Source organism: Hylobates moloch, unplaced genomic scaffold (genome assembly GCF_009828535.3).
Source record: "Hylobates moloch isolate HMO894 unplaced genomic scaffold, HMol_V3 SCAFFOLD_6, whole genome shotgun sequence".
Lineage (NCBI taxonomy): Eukaryota > Metazoa > Chordata > Mammalia > Primates > Hylobatidae > Hylobates > Hylobates moloch.
This window is the reverse complement of record NW_026652281.1, coordinates 117,234,490-117,254,102: the sequence shown is the minus strand read 5'-3', so window position 1 is coordinate 117,254,102 and position 19,613 is coordinate 117,234,490. Positions and strand designations below refer to the sequence as shown.

At 43.3% G+C, this 19,613-nt stretch overlaps 1 protein-coding gene across 5 annotated transcripts in view; it reads right to left on the bottom strand.

The window, feature by feature from the left end:
* CYSTM1 (cysteine rich transmembrane module containing 1) overlaps positions 1–19,613 on the bottom strand; it is an 85,661-nt gene that overhangs the window by 50,855 nt on the left and 15,193 nt on the right. Inside the window, exon 1 of one of the 5 annotated variants that reach the window (XR_009213816.1) lies at positions 17,208–17,491. The exons of 2 other annotated variants lie outside the window; for them this stretch is intronic. Coding sequence is in view for 2 of the 3 variants with exons in the window: in XM_058439904.1 (XP_058295887.1) it covers positions 8,260–8,308 (49 nt within the window). In the remaining variant the exon portion in view is untranslated. Of the gene's footprint in view, positions 1–8,259; positions 8,342–17,207; positions 17,492–19,613 lie in introns of those variants that run through there. 2 more of the 5 variants (XM_058439904.1, XM_058439903.1) reach the window with 2 other exon arrangements.

Below are 19,613 nucleotides of genomic sequence, written 5' to 3'. Positions count from 1 at the left end.
AGGCAGAGGTTGCAATGAGCTGAGATCGTGCCACTGCACTCCAGCCTGGGCAACAAAGCGAGACTCCATCTCAAAAACAAACAAACAAACAATTACTGGGGAATGCAAAGTATAAACTCTATGGATGACTCACTTAAACAACATATCATCTGTCATACTGCTGCCTTGTACTGTTACCCATATCTTACATGGATAGTTAACTTTTTACCTATTTGAGTGTCTTCTATCCCCAACCAAATAGTAGGGAAGAGTCTCAGATTCAAAATGTAATAATTTTACTATTAATTCTTTTCCATAACAGGCAATCAATAAATTCCCAAGTGACTTTATTATATGAAGGATAGAATAGTTATAAATAGTCTAGGTTCCCTAGAAAATCTGGATTACAGTAGCAGTGGACTTTGATGGTTGCCCACACAACATCCATATTCTCCCCTCCTAACAGTAGTCAAGTTCCCAGGTAGATCTCTGCTCATTCTTCCTGTAGTTCATGTGCTTCAGGGAAATCTCATCCCATCCAGCTCCAGGGTGAACCCAGTCTATCTAAGCCAATCAGGGTCACTCTCTCCACTTTTTCATCATGAATGATTCAAGGAACTCAGGACTTTACCCAGATGCAAATGGCACTCCCTGGCCACTGGGACTGGTTCTGAAGTGGTTCAATCAGTAAAAACCTCGGACTCTCTTAACACACTCCCACCGAACTTTCCCTTCCCCTGTACAAAGGTATACACAAAGTCTAGGGAAGACATGGCCTACAAAATTGCTGACAGCCAATCTGCAGCCCTGAGAAGGAGCCAGTTTTAAGATTAAGTGGGCCATTCAGAAAGGCAGAGCAGAAAAAAGGAAAGAAATGGGATTCCAGATGACTTTATAACAGCTCATAAATCAAAGACTAAAGCCTGGCCTAACCTAAACTACCTCTATAGAGTTTCCAGTCCTGGAAACCAATGGTAAGGTAAGGTAATGAACCCTTCTGGGTGACATTCACAAACATACATTTATTAAGTGCTTTCTTGACACTGGGCTAAGTAGTGGGGTATAGAGATCAATATGCCTCAAACCCTACCCTTGGGCAACTGGTTGAAACAAACATAAGGAAAATGATTTTTAGAAAATGTGGTAAACAGACTGCTGGGTAGGAGTAGGGGCTTAAACCTAGTAGAAGGAGGTGCTGATCGAGAGAGTGTCATTTGAAGGAGTTTATTGTAAATTGAAACTCTATGTTATGGGATCAAATGGCTTGAGGGTCTCTATTTCAACCACATCTGTATTGCCTCCCATTTTTGACACCATCTTATTTTTCCAGGGCCTGAAAGGGACTCAGGAAAAAAGTAGAGTTCTTTCCCTTCTCTGCGCTCTGGTCTGCAACTGGCAACACACCCTGACCTAGGAACCCTAATACAAAGGTTCATGGTGATTAACACTACAATTATCATATGAATTTGGACAAAAGCAAATGCATTTTGTTTCCTCTCTCCTACCAGGAAGGCTGTAGAAAGCCTAGTGAGCCCTGGTTAACACAGAAATCAGCCTCGTTAATCCCCATATGGCCATTCCATTATTTATTTTTAAATCACAGAAGTACAATACAGTTATCATAACTACTTCTGTCCTGAAATTCAGTGTGTGTAACCTAACTTCATTAAAACTGCAGTTTAACTTGATCAGTTCAACAAGACCATGTAGATCATTCTCACCCTAGCAAAGTCTGGACCTATATTTCTTTGAAGACATTGTTCATCTAAAAACAATGGACAGTGAGGAGAAAAAAGAACAGAGTATAGAACTACAACTTCAGACCTCAATGTTTCATGACTTCTCTTGATCCATTTGTTTGCATCTATTCCTCATTATCCTGTGCAGTTCTCTCCCTGAGAACCTCAAAGCTCTCTTCCAAGTGTATGCATCCTCCCCACTTACCCCTCATCATGTTTCCCTCTCATTTTTGGTATGTATCTTTCTCCAACTGCCTGAGGAAAAAAACATGTAAGGTCTAGAAGGGAAAAATCCCATGAGTTATTCACAGAGGCATTTATACAAAGCATAAACTACAAAGGTGCTCCAGCTACCATGACCTCCTTCCACGCATACACTCTTTTGCTTTGTTCCCAATATAGACAGTCATCTTGAAGGAATAAAAATCTGGATCTATTTTCAGTTTCCTCTAAACAAGAAAAAAATCCCAGTGAGAGAACAGCAGAAGTCACAGAAAGAGCATCTCTGCTGGATGAGAGATCCTAGAGCTGGCATTTGAAAACCAGGACTTCATCCAGTGGGAATCCATTGTTCCCAAGCTGGTAAAGAAGCAAAGCAAAGCAAAAAAGATTAACTAACACTGACACAGTATAGTACAAACCACTTTACATAACCAAAACACAAAAGAGCTTTAAATTTAAGGCATGATACTGAACTTTGTAACATGACTGCTTTCCCTTATAAATTTGGTCAGGTAAAATATAAACCCTACTCTAGTGAAGTGTTTCACTACAGATCAAATGCAAACAGTATAAATTGTAGCATTAAAGACAAATCAGAGCTCTAAAAGGGACGGCTAAAATAGTGCTGCAGTCAAGATCCATTAATAGACTGCACTGAACACTGCTATCCCACGATCTCATTCAAGACATACTCAGAGTCACGGTATTAGCAGTCATTCAACCACACAATGAGAAGGGCAGAAACTATTCTTTGGGAAAGTGGTGAGTGGAGATAAGACCTCATCAAAGTAGAGATGGAGGGAAAAAAAACAATATTTTTCAATGTTGTTATTTTTTAAATTACAAGACACCTGCTAGATGGACTGGCACTGACTCTGCAGACAGCAGAGTGGAAAATTTTCCTCTGGAAAACTGAACAGTCCCAATGGAAAAAAAATGACAGATACTAATAATTGAGGAGACACCAAAGAAATGACTCACCCAATCACTCCACAGTAAAGCCTACGCACACTGAACTTCTAATGGACTATTTACTGCCTCATACATAAATGAATGTACAAAGATTATCAGACATTGGAGGAAGGCCTCCAATATAAAAAACAGATAAAAAAAAAAAACCAGAGGAAGGAAAAAAACAACCTAAATGTCCAAGGAAAGAAAATGTCCAAGAAAAAAACCAAAGGTTTTTTTTGCAGTTGTTTTAAATTTATGCTTTTGAAGTATGATGTAATACTGTGTAAGAAAAATTTAAAAGTTATGTATTCAGCATGTCTCAACTTTCTTTAAAATAAATACTGAAAAATAGATCAATAGAGCAGAATAAAGAGTCCTAAAACACATCCATACAGTAATTTCTCCTAATTTAACAGACAGGCACCACTGTAATTCAGAAAAGAAAAGGTAGTCTTTCCAATAAATAGTGCTGGATTAATTGGATATCCTTGTTTCAGGAGAAATGACCCTTGATCTCCATGCTCATACATAAAAAAAAATCCACAATATATCACAGAAAAAAAATCACAACATATCATAGACCTATACAAAAGCTAAACCAATCAAGCTTTTAGAAGAAAGTATACCAAATATTCATGACTTTCGCAGTATTTACGTTATGATCCAGAAGCTCTATTCTTAGATATATATATATTGAAGTGAAACAAGTGTGTAAGTCCACCAAAAGACTTATACAAGAATGTTCAAAGCAGCTTTATTTATAATAGTCCCAAACTGAAAGCTATCCAAATGTTCAACAGCAGAACAGATAAATTATTATATATTTATACAGTAGAAAATGACCCCAAAACAATAAGTAAAAGAACTATTATTACGTGAAACAACATGGATGAATCCCAGACACAACGTGTGAGCAAAAGAAGGCAGACTCAACAGACTTCAATAATACTTTACTTAGTCTGTTTTGTGTTGCTATAAAGGACTATCTGAGGCTGGGTAATTTATAAATAAAAGAGGTTTATTTTGGCTCATGGTTCTGCTGACTGTACAAGAAGCATAGCGCTGGCATCTGTGTCTGGTGAGGCTCTCAGGTAGCTTACAATCATGGTGGAAGACAAAGGGTGAAGCAGGCATATCACATGATGAGAGAGGGGGCAAGAGAGTGGGGGGAGGTCCCAGACTCTTTTAAACAACCAGATATCACTTGAGTAATAGAGAACTCACTCATTACCATAAAGAGGACACCAAGCCATTCATGAAGGATACACCCCTATGACCCAAACACCTCCCACAAACCCACCTCCAAAATTGGGGATCACATCCCAACATGAGATCTGGAGAGGACAAATATCCAAACTATATCATTCTGTGATTCCATTTATATGAGGTACAAGAACAGCCAAAACAAATCTGTGGATACTGAAAAGAAAGATACCAAAACAAATTTATGAATATTGAGGGGAAGATACAAGGGAACCTTCAGGAATGATGGAAATGTTCTGTATCTTGAGCTGAGTCATGTTTACATGAATACATATAAATGTATTGAGTTGTACATTAAGATTTTCAAACTTTATTGTAAGTTGTACAGTAACAGCAGATATTTTGCTAGAAAAAATATATTTATTGTGGTTTTCCTTGGATGCTGGAATTGTGGGCAATTTTTGTTATTTATACTCATCTGCATTTCTGAAAATTTCAAGAGAACCTATACAGTCAGAAAAAGATTAAGTTTTCTTAGTGCTTTCAGATATATATCCATGCTGCCTGCCATTTTTAATAGCTAGAATGCCACTTTAGCTGGGCTCAGGGCTCATGCTTATAATGCCAGTGACTTGGGAGGCTGAGGCAGGGGAATCACTTGAGGCCAGGAGTTCAAGACCAGCCTGGTTAGGGTAACATAGTGAAACCTTGTGTCTATCCTCTCCCCTTCCCCCTGCAAAAAAATTAACAAGCTGTGGTGGTATACATAGTCCTAGCTGCTTGTGAGGCTGAGGTGGGAGGATCACTTCACTCCAGGAGTTTGAGCTACAGTGAGCTATGATCATGACACTACACTTTAGTCTAGGCAACAGAACAAGAAAGACCCTGTCTCTAAAAAAAAAAAAAAAAAAAAAAAAAAATTAAAATTAACAAATATTTTTTAAAATGCCACTTTAAACCTCCTATTCACTTCTGATATACCAATTTGCCTTCTCATTACTTATCTTCCTCTTGTTAACGATCTACTCAAAATCTGCTCTTCACTGCTTTTTAAGGTGATTTTTGTAGTTGCAATTTTTTTTTTCACAAGACACTTTGGTTCTCTAAGGTCTTCAAATGTTTTCTTTCTGCTTCAAACCAAAAAGTCACTTGGTTGGGTACCAGACTTAGGGTAAAAAACCAAATTCTTTTGGTTACATACAGACTTCTCTATCTTGGAACCCTTCTTATTATCAAAGCCTAAAGTCATTCTTATCCTTATGTCCTTCAATTTATCTTTCTTGGTAACTTATAAAATTAAAGTTTAAAAACATGAGAGCAGGGCCAGGCACAATGGTTCACACCTGTAATCCCGGCACTTTGGGAGACAAAGGCAGGTGGATTGCTTGAGCCTAGGAGTTTGAGACCAGTGTGGACAACATAGTGAGACCTTGTCTCTATAAAAAATAGGAAAAATAGCTGGGTGTGGTGGCATACATCTGTAGTCCCAGCTACTTGGGGGAGACTGAGGTAGGAGAATCACTTGAGCCTGGGAGATTGAAGCTGAGGTGAGCCGTGATCACACCACGGCACTCAAACCTGGAAGACCGTGCAAGACCTTATCTCAAAAACAAAACAAAACAAACAAACAAAAACTATGAGAGCAGATCTTACCCTAGAGACCTCAGTGTCTTTTTTTTTTTTTAACTCCCCATTAGCTGTTTTTTTAACAAGACCTTTGTAAATAGACCACTTTACATTCTAAGTCCCTCAATATGTCTTGACTCTCACATCTATAATTTTGGGTGCGGTTTGTTCAGGTAAAAAAAAAAAAAAGCTTTAGAATTACTGAGGTGTTTGTTTGTTTGTTTGTTTGTTTGAGATAGAGTTTCACTTTGTCGCCCAGGCTGGAGGGCAGTGGCGCCATCTTGGCTCACTACAACCTCTGCCTTCCAGGTTCAAGCAATTCTCCTGCCTCAGCCTCCAGGGCAGCTGGGATTACAGGCGTGCACCACCATGCCTGGCTAATTTTTGTATTTTTAGTAGAGATGGGGTTTCACCATGTTGGCCAGGCTGGTCTTGAACTCCTGACCTCAGGCAATCTGCCCACCTCAGCCTCCCAAAGTGCTGGGATTACAGGTGTAAGCCACCACACCTGGCCTAGAATTACTGAGTTTTATGCTGCCGTATCATCTCTGGTTTAGAGTTTTCATCAAATTTTGGCAATGACATATTAGTTTATTCCATTCACTCAGTCATTTGTTCATCCATAAATACTTATAGGAGCATCAACTATAACCCAGTACTACTGGGTTCCAGGCGCTGCTGAGATAATGGTAAGCAAGAGACAGTTCCTATTCAGGGTATGAGAGAGACAGACAATAACATCAGCAATCACAAAACCAAGCTAAGATAGAAAAAGCAGAGCGTACTGTAAGCTCAAAGTAGAGACAACTAATTGCTCAGGGAAGTCACAGAAAGATTCTAAGAGAAGTGATGATCACATGACTAAGCATAAACAGAAATTCGTATTACTCCAAATTTCATACTCTGCAGAGGCAACAATCTGTGAGATGTTTCAGAGAAAAAGCAGAGCACATTTGAGGAACTGACTAGGTTCTAATGGCTGAAGCACACTTCACGGGATGAGGCCAAAGGGTCAGCTCATAAACAGCCTTGCTAAGGGCAGACTTCTAGGTTTGCTGCATCTTCCTTTTCTATCGTTATTCTTTATTTCTTTTAAAATGATTCATGTAACTTTATGTTTGTTGAATACTATTGACAAACTTAATAATTCACTTATTTCTCATGTATTAAGTACCTACTACAAATCAGGCCTAGAGCTGGGGATAAGAGGTAAAGAACTATAGCTGGCTTGCTCCTCCCCTTCAGTACTGCTATTAATACAAATAAAATTATCATTTCCACTTGTCTGCTATTGCATCAGATGGAATATGCTGGAAGTTTTCCAAATTTTAAGGATATGGTGAAGGTAGTTTGACAGAATAGACAAAACTTACTTTGGGAGGTCCAGAAGGCAGTTACCTCAAAGTGTTACACAAGTTACTAAAACTGAAGTACAAGTAGAAGCCCAAATGACTCCCCAATTGGGAGAGCCATACCACACATACTTGTGAATGTACAGTGAGCAGAGGTAAGAAATGATGGTCTCAAATCTTAAACCCAAGGCCAAAATCACAACAATAGGCATTCCAGAACTGTAGGCCTTCTCCTAGGAAGAACTTGCTCCTGATATGGAAACTTTAACACAGGAGCCCCAGGGGGATAGCAATAGCAGGGATTTACATTTTTAAAGATGGTAGCAGTGCTCCCAGTAACAGTGCAACACCAGGAGACCTCTGATAGTTAGCATGACATGGACAAGATATTTCTTTTTACGACTTGCTCAGCATTTTAAACACATTGCTGGGTATTGCCATTTCCTAAATTGTTCTTCTTTTAGGGACAGACTGGAGGAAGACAACCTGCAGTATTACTCCATTATTGTCCAAATACTGATTCTGGCCTCAACCTCCCAAATATCATTAGCCATCCCCTACCTCATTCAATATCTCTTGTTTGCCACAGAGTTTTACCAGGCCCTGAGCTATTCTCATATAGTCAATGAATGAATAAGTATTAGAACATATCCTTTGTATCAACATTTTGGCTGTGGCTTCAGAATAGCCCCTCTGTGGAGTACAAAATGACACACGGCTCAGATATGGGACCTTTCACTGAACAAGGGCATCAAAGTGCACATGGAAGGCAAAAACTAACAATGGATCATCTATCTCTGAAGGCCCTGGCCTAGTGTGATGAAGAGGTTCAGAGACTATCTTATTTTCCTTTCTCACAAAAAATATTTGATATAAAAACCACACACTGCTTTTATAACTGCGTTCATATGAAGCTAAAAATCTACAAACTATTTAGTAATGTAGTTTGCTAATGCCATTCAGATAATTGCTTTAAGCCGCTATCCCCAACATTAATATAACACAAAGATGTAAGTATTCTCAACTTGTCCTGATAGATTAGGAACCGCAAATTCTGAAAAGTCATACCATACCTACATTAATTATCCACAGTTCAGAATTATTTGAAAATGTGACTATAGTCAATCTTGTCTCCCTCCAATATTAAACTTCGTAGGTACATTTTAGCATTCTTCCAGACTTACAGACTTTCTGAGGGAATCCAGAGAAGTTCCCTTCAACAGAGGATAACATATCATCTGCTAAAATCTTTCTCCCTAAAGCTTTCTGTAAAGAACCTCTGGTTGGATTCAGGGCTTGGTGCTCTGTAAGATATAACATTTATAAACATTCCTGGGAAAAAAGACATTACTACCTGAAAATATCAACAACTAAAATGACCTATCCTTAGCCACCAGGTATTGGTGTCCCATTCCTCCCTAATGTTTAGAGGGGACAGCTTTTCTTTTTACAGTGGGTCTATCCTTTTTTCTTATAAACTCTTCAGTAAAGACATATTTTTAAGTAAAACCCCAAATAAATAAATAAAAACACCCTATCCTTTGAACGAGCAATTCTACCTTTAGGAATTTATCTTACAGGTATATACTAGTGCCAGCCGGTATGCCAAAAAAAAAAAAAACCAACTTTATACACATGCATATATATTAAATATAATGTTCATCAATATGGGATGGTTAAATAAACCATGGTATTTCCAATCCATGGAACTGCTGCTATATGATCCTTCAGAAGAATAAGTTAGAACTACCTGTGCTGATATGAAAAAGCACCAACATGGTGGGAAAAAAGCAAATTGCAACACAGTGCATTCTATTACACCATTTGGGTTTAAAAATAAACTTCTATTTCTAAACCTGAATAGATCACACAGTTACACTAATGAATACAATTATTGATTAAACTGTACATTTATATTATACATACTTTTTTATACATATGTTATATTTAACAATGAAAGTTAAAACCCTTGCTAATCATCTTTAGGTAAAGTAGCCACATGGCTTTTACAAGAAAATAATCAATTTTTTAACTCATTGAGCAGGAAAGCCATGCTCCTAGATGCTTCCAACAATCCATCTAACCACATGGGAAGACAATTTGGTCCAGTTGCCACCTGGGAAAACCCAGCTTCAGGGCAGGATCCACAGTTGCAAATAGTCCTGTGGGTTCCAGGCCAACCTCACCCAAGGGCTCCTTCTCCAGCCTTCATTCATCATGTATGGTCCTCTGCAAAAGCCAGAGGACTGCCTGGATGCAGTACTCCCCTCTGCATTCAGCTTATGGAAGGGTCTCCACAGGTGAGCCTCAGCCCCTTGTCTAATGGATCCTGGCATTGTCAGCAAACCCTGATTATAATACCTTCCCCATACTGCTGGGACCCCCATATGGGGGAGGAGCACATCCAGCCTCACCCAACCACTCAGTTCAGGGACTCTGGTCAGTACCCCACCAACACTGCTATCTGAAAGCCAGTAGAGAAATGAAGATTGGCTTCTCCTCAGAAAAATAGGGTAGGGATCTCTGAATTACATCTAGTCACTGGGACATATAGGACAGCATTATAATTGGAACTTCAAATAGTCAACCCTCAAAGTGAGAATGGAGAGAAAATGGGGCCTAGCAAGAGAGAGGCTCAAAAGAGAGGGCAGCATTGAACAGAAGGGAAAGGAAAAGGGAAGAAAGCTGTGAACACAGAAAGTGAGTTGGGGAATTGAAAGGAGAGGTTAGGGCATGGAGAGAGAGAAAAGGGAAGAACTCTGCCCCCTGCCAAGTTGAGAGGATACACTAGAAAGGGACAGGTCCATCCCTCCCAACAAGCCTGATAAGGCCACTTCCCAGGCCAGGTCCCCTGCCAGCCCAGCCCCTGAAAGACAGGCTCTGCCTGCTTCCTCCCAGAGTATTAGATTAGGCTTTGTGGGAAAGTTGAAATCTTGATGGTTTAGAAAGAGGCCCCTACAGCTTAACGTGCTGGCAATTTAACTAAGCGCTCCTGGTTCCTGATGAATACCAAGCCAGCCTGGCTTTGCTCCATCATGAAAGCACGCTCTCCTGACCCTCTGAGGGAGCAGCAGCTCAGTCAGCACTGCGGGGTGGCTCTTAATGGACAACAGTGAATTTCACATCAAACCAGGAAGTACCACTCGTGCCTATCATGTGCTGCACCCTAAGAGACCATACCACCCAGGGCAGCTCACCCTCCCGCTTTCTTCTGTTTGCATAGGATTCTTAAAGGAATAGGCTTTACGGACAATGAAGATTGGGGGAAAAAAATTCTAGATGTTAACTTCAATTTCTATCATTAGCAACATCCACAAACAGTTCTCTATATGTGAAAGGAACTCAAAGTAGTTTGGGTTATTGATGAGTTAAAAAAAAAAATAGCATCCCTCCTGCCCCCCAAGAAAGATCTGCGTTTCCCAGGAGCATCTGAGTTTTCTAAGAGCACACTGGCACAGAAAGAACAATGTAACACAGCATCAATGAAGCCACACCCCTGGCAGAGGGCCTAGAATTTAATATAGTATACAGCCTCACCACCACTCAGGCCTCTTTTTGGCAAACTTCAGATCAAAACATCAGTGGTTTCACATTGCATTTACCTCTTGTTACCTCCTAGATTCTTCATTCTGTGGCCTTCCTAGTATCGTAGAGCCACACAAGTTTTAGGAAAAGATAGGCTTCAAGGGGCCCTCTCTGAAGGCCTGCCTACTCCAAACCATCCTACCACCCATCTACTGCTGCCTGAAAAACTCACTATTAGTGAGTCATATCTTTGGGTAAAGGCGTATTGCCCCAGGTGGGATATGTGGAACTTGGGGAACATGGACAAACAACTTCAATAATTTATACCTTCTATTTGTGACAGGTGATATAGTAGTTATCAGTTTAAGGCAATGATATCGTTTCCCTTTTAAACAAATTTTAGGGTTTTAAAAAATGGGTTGACTTTAAGAAAAATGTTAAACAACAGTACAGATGACATAAAGATAAGACAAAAATCATGCAGGGGAACACAAATGAAGTGTGGAAAACACTAGGGTTTCCACTTTCAAGACCCTCCCTTTAAATAAAACTACCCGGCTGAAGGTGGTGTCACACGCCTGTGATCCCAGCACTTTCGGAAGCTAAGGCAGGAGGATCCCTTGAGGCTAGGACTTTAAGAATGGCCTAGTCAACATAGCAAAAAATACAGACGGGGGTCCTGCTATCTTGCAGTGGCAGTGGCCCCCGTGGCTCTTGCAGGTGCAGTGGCTCATGCAGCAGGATTGCTTGAGCTCAGGAGTTTGAGACCAGCCTGGGCAACATAGTGAGACCCCCATCTCTACGAAATATAAATAAAAAATTAACCAGGCACAGTGGCATGTGCCTGTAGTCCTAGCTACTCAGGAGACTGAGGTGGGAAGATCATTTGAGCCCAGGAGTTTGAGCCTGCACTGAGCTATGATCATGCCATGCACTCCAGTCTGGCAGATTGTCCCTAAAGCAAAATAATAATCAGTAAATAAATACAATTATCCCTCACTAGTTTCTCACACAGCCACCACCAGACATTAAAGGCCACCAAAAATTAGTTCAACAAAGTTAGCAGAGCCAGAAGGGTGCAGAAACTGTGATCAAAGATTAGATTGGCTTTAGAGAGGGTGGTGTTGGGGAGGAAAGGCTGTTAGTAGGGAAGAGGCGGAAGGGCAAAGTCTGGAGTGTCCAGGAAGCTAGTGGCAGCAGGAAAGCACTAAGTATTCGACTTAGCAATAAGGGCTCACAGAATAGCCACATTCTTACAAATGTCCCCCTCTTCACACACTTTCTCCCCAACTGATTCTGCCTAAGATTCTGCAACTGAAAGCTGACCGGTAAAGTACTGCGTGCAGCATTAAATGTTTAACGTGGCAGAAGTCTAGCACCATTTCCCAGGTCTTCCTCTCCCTAAATGTCTTTGTAGTTCAACTGTTTCCCATCCCTACTTTTCTCTGAATAAGAAGCATGCCTAGCTAGTTTTCAGTTATGATGTTTTCTGAGCCAGTGCTCTTGAGACTGGCTAATGATTCTTTAGTACAAATAATCAGGAAACTAGTGATAGGCACCTCTGAATAAGGCATTTACTCTTCAGTGAGTAAATTCAGGTAGATCAAACCCTTCTCACACCATGACCATCAATATTCTCCCTTAAACCATTTAATGAAAAGAGTTTAGAAAAATATAAATCATCTGTTGTTTTGGCAAAGTCATACCACAAGCTTGCTGCCCACGGAGACTGGATTCAAACCATTTGTCTCCTTTGCTTTAGATGTGAGGACCTACCCAGTTTCCAAGATCTGGCTTTGAGGACTAAATCAATAATAATATTCCACATACATCTTCTAAAAGCTATAAAGGAATCATTCCAAGCTCACTTCCTTTTGAAGATTCCTTTGTGTAGTGCCCAAAATGGTGTGAACCTTTTTGGTTGTAAAGTGGGAGGGTCAGCTTATGTTCAATTCCCTTGCTTTATACTACTGCTGTTTAATTGCTGACTTCCATTTTATAGCCAAGCCAATTAGTAGCCTTGGCCAAGCATGAGGAGCTTGGAAGCCTGAAACATGGCACTCGGCTAAGCCTACAGAAAACAGAAAGCCTTTTCTGTCAGAATTTCCCTCATGACAGAGAGCTTGACCTGGCCAACAAATGTCAGAAGTCTAAAAGATGGATGTTGTAGTTCAGTACGTAGTGTCCCTGGGCACATCAGCAAGCACTTGAATCCTACTAGATTGAGTGACAGGACTGGTGGTCTGACACAGGTGAGGGAAATTTTAAAAGATGACCATTTCACTCCTCATCCAATTTAGCGAGGAATCTTATTCCCTTTTGTCTCTGACCAGCTTAATAGCTAACTCCTTTGAGGGCTGTCACACTTTCTGATAATACTCTTGCTGTTAAAAAAGATGCTGGGTCATAGGCTGCCAGTCCCATAGTCTTCTGTTACTGGTTTACTCCAGGGTCATAGGCTGCCAGTCCCATAGCCTTCTGTTACCGGTTTACTCCAGGCACTCCAAAAAAAGCCAAGACCAGGTTAACAGAGGATAAAAGAAAAAAGAGAGTGAGGCTGGGCACGATGACTCACGTCTGTAATCCCAGCACTTTGGGAGGCTGAGGTGGGTGGATCACCTGAGGTCAGGAGTTCGAGACCAGCCTGGCCAATGTGGTGAAACCCCCGTCTCTACTAAAAATACAAAAAGTTAGCCGGGCGTGGTAGTGCATACCTATAGTCCCACCTACTCAGGAGACCGAGGCAGGAGAATCGTTTGAACCTGGGAGGCAGAGGTTGCAGTGAGCTGAGATCGTGCCTTTGCACTCTGGCCTGGGAGACAGAGGAGACAGAGCAAGACTCTGTCTCAAAAGAAAAAGAAAAGAAAGAAAAAAAAAGAGAGTGAACAATCCGAGCTTTACTATTGATATATGAAATAAAAGCAGGAATTTAGTTAGCCTCAGGCTTCCAGATTTTTATTTTTGAGACAGAGTCTCCCTCTGTCTCCCAGGCTGGAGTGCAGTGGTACGATCTTGGCTCATTGCAACCTCTGCCTCCTGGGTTCAAGCAATTCTTGTGCCTCAGCCTCCCGACTTAGCTGGGATTACAGGCGTATGCCACCATGTTCAGCTAGTTTTTGTAATTTTAGTAGAGACAGGGTTTCACCATGTTGGCCAGGCTGGTCTCGAACTCCTGGCCTCAAGCAATCCACCCACCTCGGCCTCCCAAAGTGCTGAGATTACAGGTGTGGGCGACCGTGCCCAGCCATTTTTTTTTTTTTAAGCAACAAGGTCTCATTCTGTCTTCCAGGCTGGAGTGTGGTGGCATGATCATAGTTCATCGCAGCCTCAAACTCCTGGGCTCCAGCGATCCTCCCACCTCAGCCTCCTGAGTAGCTAGGATTACAGGCACATACCACATGCCCAGCTAATTTTTAAAAATTTTTTGTAGCAATGGGGTCTCCCTGTATTGCTCAGGCTGGTCTTGAACTCCTGGGCTCAAGCGATCCTCTTGCCTCAGCCTCCCAAAGTGCTAGGATTACAGCACCAGGCCTCAGATCTCGATTACAGGCTGATTAGTAACCAAGCCCATAAAGCACCAGGAAAAAAACAAACCAAACCAAACAAAAAACCAGCAAAAAGTCCAGGCATGGTGGCTCATGCCTGTAATCTCAGCACTTTGGGAGGCTGAGGCAGGCAGATCGCTTGAGCCTAGGAGTTTGAGCGGAGCCTGGGCAACATGGCAAAACTCCATCTCTACAAAAAACACAAAAAATTAGCTAGGTGTGGTGGTGCAGGCCTGTAGTCCCAGCTACTCAGGAGACTGAGTCGGGAGGATGGCTTGAGCCCAGGAGGCAGAGGTTGCAGTAAGCTGAGATCACACCACTGCACTCCAGCCCAGGCAACAGAGCCAGACCCTGTCTCAAAAAAATTTTAAAAACCAAATCAGCAAAAAGGCCTTAGATAGCCAGGCATGGTTGCCTGTAGTCCCAGCTACTCACAGCGTTGAGGTGGGAGGATCACTTGAACCCAGGAGTTAGAGACCAACCTGGGCAACATAGCAAGCCCTGTTTCTGGGAAAAAAAAAGAAGAAGAAGAAGAAGAAGAAGAAGAAGAAGGCCTTGAATAAGGCTTTTCCAAAAATTTAGAACGTCAAACTCTTTTAAAAAACTTTTATCACATATCAAAATATACCATTCATCCAAGAATTAAAATATTCTGCTTTGGAGGAGCTCAAATTTCATATAAGCCTCTCATTAATTCTCCTCGGTACCTCTGTGAGGAGGTACTGACCAGCATTCAAGGTCAAAGAAAGTTTCCATGCCAAGAAAGGAGTGCCCTGCTCAAGGCCTTAGTTGACAAAAGGTGAGCTCAAAATGCTCCAGCCCATACCCCAGCCTTGCCTTTCACCTCAGCCCAGTTCCCCTTAAGAAAGAGCATTTCTATTAAAGGCCAGCCCTGTTGTTTATTATAGCTTGTATTTAGGGAAACACACTAACATTTTTTTCCTGACAGTAAAGTCTTAAGTTCTCTATCAATGAGAAAACTTGTGGGGGTGGCTGGGGTGAATGAAAGCAGAAAATTTCCAAAAACTTTTGGCCTACTTAACTGCCCTGACAGCACATAGTTATTTTGTTTGGGAAAGGAGGGGGTGGACTGTTTCTTTCCAAAGGAACCATAATTAGTTGGCCACTTCAAATAGTATCAAAGAGATCTGGAAAATAGTTACTTTTCTAAATTTTTTAATGAGGCCAAGACATCTGATTTCCAGCGATTCTTAATATTAACAGGCTCCTGCAAAGCCCCTTAAAAATCACTATCATAATCTCTACCACTCAACAGGAACACGGGGAAAAAACTACTCTGGCCTTTTACACATTTTGGGGCTTCTTTTACAGAGAATGACTTCACTGATTTGACTGGAAGTCCCATTTCCCCAGGTCTCACCCTGGATTTGCCCTGCTTTGAGTGTTGCACTGGTTTCTATATTTACGCACAAACCAGCTGCGGCCACCTTCCTTCACAATTCCCAAACCTGCCTTTCACTGTACAGGACCCCTGGAGGTCCAATTCTGTTTTCTGGAGTCAAAGAAATACAAAATAAATTTCACTACCTCCTAGAAAACAGATGTTGGTAAGTTTCAATATAAAATAGACAGCTCTTGAACCCAGGAGGCAAAGGTTGCAGTGAGCCAAGATCTCGACATTGCACTCCAGCCTGGGCAACAGAGCAAGACTCTGTCTCAAAAATAAACAAATAAATAAAATAAAATAGACAGCTGTGTATTTTTTGGTCATAGCACCAATAAATTTCAGGGCTGGGAAAAATCATAAATTACCAAAGCATTCCTCTTCATATAACCAAAATATATTTTTCCTGTTGCTCAGGAAATTAAGACAAAATAGCCAACTAACACTTACGCAGCCTTAAACTGAGAAACTCAAAGCTGGTAGGAAAGGACTAGAGTTTTTTTTTTTTTTTTTTTTTTTTTTTTTTTTTTTTTTTGAGATGGAGTCTCGCTCTGTCGCCCAGGCTGGAGTGCAGTGGCTCAGCCTCCGCTCACTGCAAGCTCCACCTCCCGGGTTCACGCCATTCTCCTGCCTCAGCCTCCCGCGTAGCTGGGACTACAGGCGCCCGCCACCACGCCCGGCTTATTTTTTGTATTTTTAGTAGAGACGGGGTTTCACCGTGTTAGTCAGGATGGTCTCGATCTCCTGACCTCGTGATCCGCCCACCTCGGCCTCCCAAAGTGCTGGGATTACAGGCGTGAGCCACCGCGCCAGGCCAGGACTAGAGATCTTTGATCTACAATCAACAAATAGTATGGGACTCCTTTCAGCTAACCCAGTGCCCCATATGAATGTTTTGGATGCTGGTTTTCCTTTAATAACTTCCCCCTATTAAATCTCTTACCAGTCATTTGGGGTTTGGATTTCACCCTAGGGGGATACGAGGTGTTTGCAAGACACTGAAAACTCTGAAGGGCAAAGTGTGGACGCTATAATCTTGCTGCATACTGAGGGGGGCATAGCTCTCAACCAGTCATTAAATCCAGTCAAATGAGATACTCGAAAATGAGCTGCCCTTGGGTGGGTCCTTTCTTTCATAAAAAGGAATTAAAAAAAAATCTGCTAACATGGTTACTCCACAAAGTTTACATGTATCATACTGTATAAATCTATAAATATGTACAATTATTTTTTGTTAAATTTCTAAAAATTTGCCAACAACGGCTGGAAAAGGCACCTGGCTGCCTGAGCCCCTACCCTTGTCAGTTACAAGTATTTCATAAGCAGGGTTTGAGGAATCCCATCGGAGAAGAGTGTTGTCACCTTTTTGCCGGAATGTCACACCAGTTTCCTCAGTGTTCCCCTCACACCAACTTCCTCAGTGTTCCCCCTACCCCCATCTAGCCAACGTTTCAATGGCTCCCCACAGCACACAGTGCCTCTCAGGTGGGCACTCAAGGGTTCTTTCCTAATCCTTCCTAACCTAATTCTCCTAACTTTTTTTCCCCAAAAACAGCCCAGCAGACGGTCCAGTCAGTCCCCAAATCGTTTTTCCTCATGGTCTCCTTCCCCAGGGGTCCTCCCCTCCTTCTCTCCCCGCTGCAACCTCCACTGCTACCGGGAGATTAGTTTCCACCCGTCAGAATCCCGCTCAGATTTCACTTCCTCCAACAGGTCCGCTCAGATCCCAATCCACGGCTCTCAACAGCAGCCGGATTCCTTTCCCCCGCAACGCCTTCTCTGAACACCCCGGCCTCCGAGCGCCAGCTTCGCGTTCCCTAGTTACTTCCAGTCACTAGTTACTTCCACTCCGCTCCCACCCGCGGGACTCGCGACCTGCCCCCTGCCCCCTGCCCCCGGCTGGCCCAGCTCGGAATACGCAGAGCAGCGCCTCAGAAATCGCAGCCCAAGGCGAGGAAATCCAGAAGCCTCCCGCGGACGTCCCCCGGGACGGGGTGTGGCGAGCCCCGCTCCGAGCCCGCCGACTCCTTGTGAGACGAGAACCGCAGCGACGCGGAGACTCTGTGAGTCCACCGCCGGGACGCCTGGCGCGGCGACCAGAAGCCCCAGAGTAGCCGCGGGGCGCCGGGAGGGATCCAGCTGGCGGCAGCCGCTTCCCTGCCTCCCTGCCCCTCCCCAGGGGCTGCGCGAACCCCTGCCTGAGCCCGGCCAGCCCGGGTGCCCGGCAGGTCTCAGGGCGCTCCCCGGGGAGCCCGGGGACGCGCACATCCCGGGACGCGCCCTATCCGCGCCTGATCCCCGCCCTGGTCCCAGCTGGGTCGGGCCAGGTCTGCCGCACCTCACCTCTCCTCTCCACGAACCGACTGGATAACGATCGGGTCTGGACCTAAGGAGCCCGGACCAGCCCGCAGTAGACTTGCCGCACCTGTCAGAGCAAGTAAGGAGCAGCCGGGCGTCTGACGTCACGACCGCCCCCAGCGCCGCGCACCGGGAGTCACCTGATCACCCTGGCAACGCGCGCGGGGCGGGGCGAGGCGAGGCTGGCGTCACAGCACGAGCCCCGCCCCCAACTGCTCGGCCTCCAAGCGCCGCCGGAAGCGCTCTGTTGCAGTCGGCGCCGTAGGGACGCGAGATCGGCCTCTGACTTCCCAACGTGGGCCTCCCAGCTGCGCTGGATACTTGGAACTCCCACAGGCGTCCCCCTCAGGTTGGATTGGTTCTCCGAGACTCCACCTGATACCCCAACTCCACTAGTTCAGGCGCCTTGGGAGGCAAGATCAGCGTCCATGCGGGACCCTGCTCAGTGCGTGGCATGAGGGGTCGGCTGTGAGCTGCTACCTCCTCGTGTCTTGTTGGTCCAGACCCAACTAGGTTTGGGGGCTTACTTCCCGAGCTGTACCCGAGAGGAATGGGGCTGAGGCTGATAACTGGATTGCTCTCTGGCTACTTTTCCCCATAAACCTTGCAACAAGTAGTCCCGCCAGTACTTTATAGAGTGTAATGAGACTTCATTCACATCAGGAGGGGGAAGGGGGACAGAACCTTCTGTCCTGAAGGTTTTCTTCTTCTATTCCAACAGGAAGAGACGTTACCGAAAAGCTCCCAGAGCAAGGTCTAGAACGAGCTTGCAAGTCCTACTTGCAAAAAAATTTTTATTTTTCATTTTAGAAATTGATTTTCTCTCCAGATTCCTCCCCTTGCTTGCTATTAGGTTGGTGCAAAAGTAATTGTGGTTTTTTAATTATAGCCTCTTTTTTTTTTATGGCCATTTTTTTTAAAATGGCAAAAACAGCAATTACTTTTGCACCACTCTAATATATGCCTACAACTTTTGTTATTCTCTAGGCTTCCCAGATAGACCATCAGCTTCGAAATGACAATTTAACATCCCCTGGAGGTCTCAGTGTGAGAGTCACTGCCTATTTCACACCTTCACTACTTGCTGACTTTCATTTCAGTTTTACTGTCTTCATCCCTGCACTGCCAAGAAGGTTTCATATGTATTGAAACCTTCCCTCTCAGAGTGTAGGATCTTAGACCAAGAAGTTAGTTTATAGTCAACTTCTCGTGAGCATCTTTTAGTGTCAGGCAGTGGGCCATGGGCAGATTGAGATGTGGTCCTTGAAGATCAAACGTGTATGGGTGATATGTCTCACATTCAAGTACAACTTGTACTGTTTATTATGACTTAATCATTGTGTTTAAGTGGCACTTTTTTATTTTCATACTTAAAAAAAGAAACTCATGTAAGTGGGAAAGAAGACAGCTGTGAAAGGTAGAGAAGAATCATGGCTCTAGACAGAGCTGTACTAATAGGAGAGAAGAGATTGAAAATGTGAGCCCAGGTCCCAAGGAGCACAGAAGCATGGTCAGGAGGTTGGTAGGAACAGGACAGAGGCAGCCAGGCCTGAGGTGTTTGGCAGATCTGAGGAGGGCAGGGATAGAGGGTGAGGGGAGGAGTTGGGCTAGAATGAGGCTTGAGGGATTCAATGGAGGGCGAAAGTGCTGGGAAGGGAGGAGGGATTGGAAAGAGAGTAGAAGTACGCAGTGGTTTGGGTAGGGG